The sequence below is a fragment of the Melampsora larici-populina genome, assembly GCF_000204055.1.
Source record: "Melampsora larici-populina 98AG31 unplaced genomic scaffold MELLAscaffold_15, whole genome shotgun sequence".
NCBI classification, from domain to species: domain Eukaryota; kingdom Fungi; phylum Basidiomycota; class Pucciniomycetes; order Pucciniales; family Melampsoraceae; genus Melampsora; species Melampsora laricis-populina.
This window is the reverse complement of record NW_006768779.1, coordinates 1,362,585-1,368,243: the sequence shown is the minus strand read 5'-3', so window position 1 is coordinate 1,368,243 and position 5,659 is coordinate 1,362,585. Positions and strand designations below refer to the sequence as shown.

Genomic DNA, 5,659 nt, shown 5'->3' with positions numbered 1-5,659 from the left:
GGCCGTTCTCCTGAGGCAGGGAAGACGGCAGTGCCATCAGCTTTAACTGAGATTAACGAAATTACAAACCTGCTGTTTCACTGAGTTGCAAAAATTGCCCTTTCATCATGTTGCAGAGGATTTTCTCCCTCATCAGGTCCTACCACAGTAACAGAATCTTAGAGGCTGTGTTGGCACACATTGAACAATTATTTCTTGCAATAGCATCCTATCAGGCCCCCAGAAAATGTTGGTCACAATTAGGAAACCAAACAGACAAAATGCTTATTTCAAAGCTTCTGCCACAAGTGTGATGGCACAAGGATGTCTAATGTGGGATCAACATTGTGCACCTTTTGCATGTAGTTAGTACCCTTGAACAACAATGGAATGGATCCTGGTCCTTGGCCTGGCAACATCAGAATATCAGGTTACAAAACACATTTACCAAACAAATGGCAGGGTGACTCAGATGCCTGGTGTGATTCCAGGGACCTGTAGTGCACCAGAAGGTGCTGTACTTTTCTGTACTGCCTTGTTCCTGCAGCACAACTCTCTCACTGTTTCTTCTACCCCCTTCAGAGAGTTTCTTGATGCTTGTCTCTAAGGCTAATATCAAAGGTATCATTAACAAAACATTTACCTGGATCACTATTTCAGATGAGATGCCATTTTGTTGAGAGCACAAATTGATGTGAAAATACAATCATTTGGCCATTGATTTATGGAAGAGTACTCTTTTGCTGGACATTACTCAACTAGCTGTCATTTCATACCATCAAAGCTTTTGAGCAAAAGTAATGGTTCAATGAAAAATACAGAGAGGTGAGAAGCCATACAATTAGACACTGGGAAATAAGAGGAATGGAGACTGAGTTAGCAAGGGTCCATCATTTGCTGGACTCTCTGAGCCAGCGGAGTCTCCTTCGCCTAGAAACCTAGTCTGGCTGAGAGGAAATCTAGCTCAACCCAAGCTGCATCAACCTCGGAACCCGCACCCCAAGGCAAGTGGCATCCAGGAGATGGCGAAGTTCACTGGCGAGGCTCCGGTATGTGTAGATCGTGATATCAAGAAGTGTGGCTTTGTAAATATCGCCAAGTGAAAACTAGCGGGCTCAGTGTAAGGTGTGATTTAGTCCGCTTTTAATTGTCTGCTTGATGGAGCTACATCAAGCACATCAATTCAGCAAAGTCTAACTCTTACAAAGTCTTTTGAAAAAAATGGAGTTTATCGCTATGGATTTCATCAAGATGGCAAGTGCTATCTCCCACATTTTCTGTTGAACAAGGCTCAAGATGTGTTCACTTGGTTGGAAAAAGCTGTAGACTCTGAGATCACGGCTATTGGATGTTTTGTGTATGACTGATCATAAAATAATTGTACTCAAAAGATAAAATGTGATAATTGACAAAAATGATTGGTTTGAGATTCACAAACTTGTCCACGCTTGTGGTATGTATAAAGGAACAGAAATGAAAAGAATGTTTCACAAAGAAAAACTACTGTATAAATGAATGAAGAGAAAGATTGTAATAATTGTAAAGGAAAAGTGGTATGTAAAAAGTTTTCAGACAATGGAATTGATGTTGTTAAAAGTCTAGATGGATTTTCAAGCCCTCGGGACAATTTTTCCAAGTGATGGGACCCGTCTTGTTCGCCTCGGCAGTTCCAGGTAGAGGTGATGGTTGACTATGATGACTAAAAGATGAATTGAAAGAGGAAGGGAAAATGAAATTCAGCGTCCCACAAAATTGAAGAGCTAGGTGGTAAAGTACGCACAGTTCGATTCCAGTGAAATTGACCCCATAAGCCGACCCATCAAAAGTACAACTGTAGAGATTGACCTCAAAATCGACACGACAAGCTGTTCCATCTCCTTCGAACAATGTGGCATTTTTGATACCCATGGATCCGGCTGGCCAAACTTCTCTCCAGTTGTGGTCGGTAACCTCCCATGGTGAATACCATTTACGGTGTTTGTCATCTCCCCCATTGGGTTTCTTCAACGTTGCTACACAAGGAGCGTCTGGAAAACTTCCAGATCGAATGTGATGACGGCGGGCTTGGGAGAACCCAGTGACGACGAAGAGCAAGATGATTGCAGCCGAAAGATGCCTAATGCTGAAACGGTAGCAAATAGGTGGATTTTTAGTTTATTGAGGGTGAAAAAGCGAAGACGAGGAAGTTGGTGCTAGTTTGGATTAGGGGGAGATAGGACAGACGGAGACTTACGTGAACATCTTGTAAGTAGAGTAAGTATAGTCTGGAACAAAACTCTGGCAGTGAAAAGTATCGGGTGATAAGACCGAGATAATGATTCAGATGATAATGATTTGGTAGATAAAATACCAAGAGTAAGAGATGATAGCTAGAGACTGATGTAGATGTGAAGCTGATGACTGAAGCTGGATGTGGAAACACGATCAATCGCAATTCCTGGATGCCTTATATATCCTTGAGGTGGTGATGCCCAGATGAAAGTTGATAGATAGCCATCGGCTGCCCCTCTACCTAACAACACGCCTTCAGGCCGAAGTTCATGGTTATATTCTCGTGAGGCTTTGAAATATATAACTCTTCAATATGTCTCGAAGGACTAAAGTAGTACCGATCTAGGACTCTTTGCGTGCGAAGATGCAAATAGCGGCTTGACTTAAAATGATTTACGTCCCAAACAAGCCGTACCAGCTGAAGCCATGAGGAGCGAAATTTCTCACTTGGAAGACTAACGCGGCGCCCGAAGATACCTCCACCAATTATCCACTTCAATCCAATCCATCTCACTTATCGACGACATCTGAATTCAGGTACGCCCATGATCGGAATACCAACAGTCATCAACCGCTAGTATGCTCGAACAACTCAGCGATCGATCTTAGGTCTTTCAAATTGTGCTTTATTGATTTCCCTTTCACCGGGCAATTTTACCTGGTGATGTACAGCTTGGTGGAGTCAACTTCTCCAATCCTCATTGGGCTCAATTTCTATTCAAAGTACCGTGTGCAGTTATCACACTACTCTTAGAGCCAATTTGATTCAATGCTTGTCTCCATCTCTTATTTGGGCCGTAATTTCGAATTCTTTCAGTTGAGAGGTACAGAGCGGTACTCCTCCATTTCCGCAGAGACATGATTACGATAAAGAGATTCTAGCGCTGCCAGGGCTTTGAAATCCCACTATATACAACTCTGCACAAGTGGGGGGCTCCTGCGTGATCACGATGTTCAAAAGTTTGCCGGTGGCCCATAGCAGAAAAGAAGTGCTAAGGGTATGCAACCCTTGAATTCACACTCAATGGGTACCATAGTCCTTCAAAGCTGTGGAACGTGAGCGCAAGGGCTTGCAGTAAATGGGCAACACCGGTATTTGCGAGAAATCTGTCTCCGTGATCGACTTTTCAGGGCTGGAGGCAAGTTGTGCATTTTCGTTGAGGCGAGCTCAGCGCAGAAATTTTTTGAAGGGGTTAATCACAGATTGAATTCTTGAGTGATACCAGCAACCCCGGGTCAGCTACGTTAAGCAGCGCAGCAGTCTGATTTAACGGTGCGTAACGCAAATTAAAATTCTCTCTTGGCGTTTTCTGGGAGCGTAGCTAAAAAAAAAAGAGTGAATTTTGAACTCCTCGTAGCGTAGCAACCCCTGCGCAACGCAACACAAGCTACCGCAACGTTACACACTTAAAATCGACTATCATGTCATTATAAAGAAAAGACATAGATAAACCTTTAGAGACAAATTAGTATTAGGGTTAGAAAGAGAGGGAACAGACAAAAACATGATCTAGTGACCAAAAGAAAGATAAACTAGTCGAGAAAGATAAAAAAGAAGAAGAGGTACAAACTATTATTAGTGTTAGAAAGAAATAGAAATAAGAAAAGATATAATTGAATGAACTACAAATCATAAGCAGCCGCCAATGTTGTGCAAAAAAATTGAGCCAAAATCCTAATTCATCTTAATACCAAGCTTCTGAAAAGCATCAACCAATTCTTTGAATTGATCACCCAAATCCACACCTTCCCTCAACCAGAGCCGACTTGAAACTAAGACTTCAATGGTGCGAGGTAGCAAACTACCTCTACAAGACGTGCATATGTCCTTCGCACAAGAGAAAATACGCTCAGCAGCACATGAGGACGAAGTCGAAGCGAGATAATCCCGTGCCATCAAAGCGATGATTCGATATTTCTTTTCGTTGACCTAAGAATAAGCCAGAGGTAAGCTTCTGAGGCAGGTTAATAAAATAATGATGAATTTCCTACTTACCCGCCACCATTGCAGAGCTGAGTGTGGATCAGTGAGGTCATAATCCGAGGCAATCATCTTATTTCCCATGCGTAGGTAATCATCAAGATTGGTGTCTAAGACATCAGCAGTATCCGACTCGTCCTCGCTATCCAGGTCAAAGATCGCACCCTTTGGGGAAGAACCCTGACTCGTGGCTGACTTTTGAGTACGGACTGGGGGTTGTGTCTTGAGAGAGGCAGTTTGCTCGTATTCCCTGTAGAGCATTCGAAGATCGGCTTCGGCGTTGATGGTAACATTTGAGGCACTACCAAACCACTTCTTGAAAAATTTGAGCCGGAAGAACGGGTGTAAGACTGTAGCCATGACCAGAGTCTGACACGACAGGGCCTCGTTGAGATACTCTTCGGTCTTTGCTCGCATCTTGGCAAGCATAGGATACATTGCGTCGGTAGCTGTCAAAGCGTCGATTTTCTTGTCGAGTGTATTTCGAAGCTCCACGTACTGCGGGATGACCATGCACCCAGTAGGGCCATCGCCCTCCATCTTGAGGGTCATCTTGAGGAACGGCTGGTTTAATAAAGAAATATTAATTGAAGATTGAAGAAAGAAAGAAGGAAGAATGAAATTTTACCTCCAGCTCGTTGTTGACCTTATGCACTTGAGCCCATTCATGAGATGACATCTCCATCTCGTGAAAGTATCCATAAGGTTTTCCGTTTTTACGAGGAGGTCGGTTCTTGGCGTGAACAACGTCGAGATCATCTTTGCAAAGTTGATTTATTACCTACAGACGAAGTAATTAACATCAGCTCAACATTGCAGGAGAGTTTGAAAATGAGATAAAAGAACTTACCTCCCTGGCCATCCAGGCCTTGTGTCGGCTTTCATATTTGATGTTCCAGCGAATGCCATAACCGGCAATAAGAGAGCCAGTGAAGCCCTTTGCCTTGCTGACTCGTTCAAACTCTTTCCGCCATGCCGCGGAGCGAGTAATTCGACGGGTCAAGAAGTCAACCTGAGAACAAAAGAAGAAACGTTAACATCAGTACCAAATCCATGTGTATCAAGTTGGAGGACAAGTTTTCTGACCTTGCGCAAGATGAAATCAGTATTGTTTGCTTCGCGTCGGTGTGTAGGTGCAACCTCTTTCTCCAAAGCAAGCTGAGGACATGCTTCATCTTCAGCATCCGCTGAATCCCACTCACCCTCGTCATCGAGGTCCAGAACAGGGGTGATATCCTCTTCAAGTTCCTGGGGATCGTGTTCGGTATCGCTCTCATCGTCGTTGATGGCAGTGCGAAGCGCAGGCTCCTTGGAAGGACCTGAACTGTCCAAGTCGTAATCCTCGCGCTCGTCCTCTTCGGTGATACTCTCAACAGTAAGAAACTTCCCTCGAGCCACTGATTGACTTTGATGGGAGGTGGAGCTTTG

The 5,659-nt window shown here is 43.8% G+C and overlaps 1 protein-coding gene across 1 annotated transcript; it reads right to left on the bottom strand.

Moving 5' to 3' along the window:
• Nucleotides 1-1,569: 1,569 nt before the first annotated feature.
• Nucleotides 1,570-2,220, bottom strand: MELLADRAFT_85819 (uncharacterized protein; the record flags this gene model as incomplete). The annotated part of the gene is made up of 3 exons (XM_007409229.1): nucleotides 1,570-1,678; nucleotides 1,760-2,101; nucleotides 2,213-2,220. 3 exons carry the CDS (start codon nucleotides 2,218-2,220, stop codon nucleotides 1,570-1,572), a joined length of 459 nt encoding a protein of 152 aa, XP_007409291.1.
• Between the last annotated feature and the right edge of the window lie 3,439 nt (nucleotides 2,221-5,659).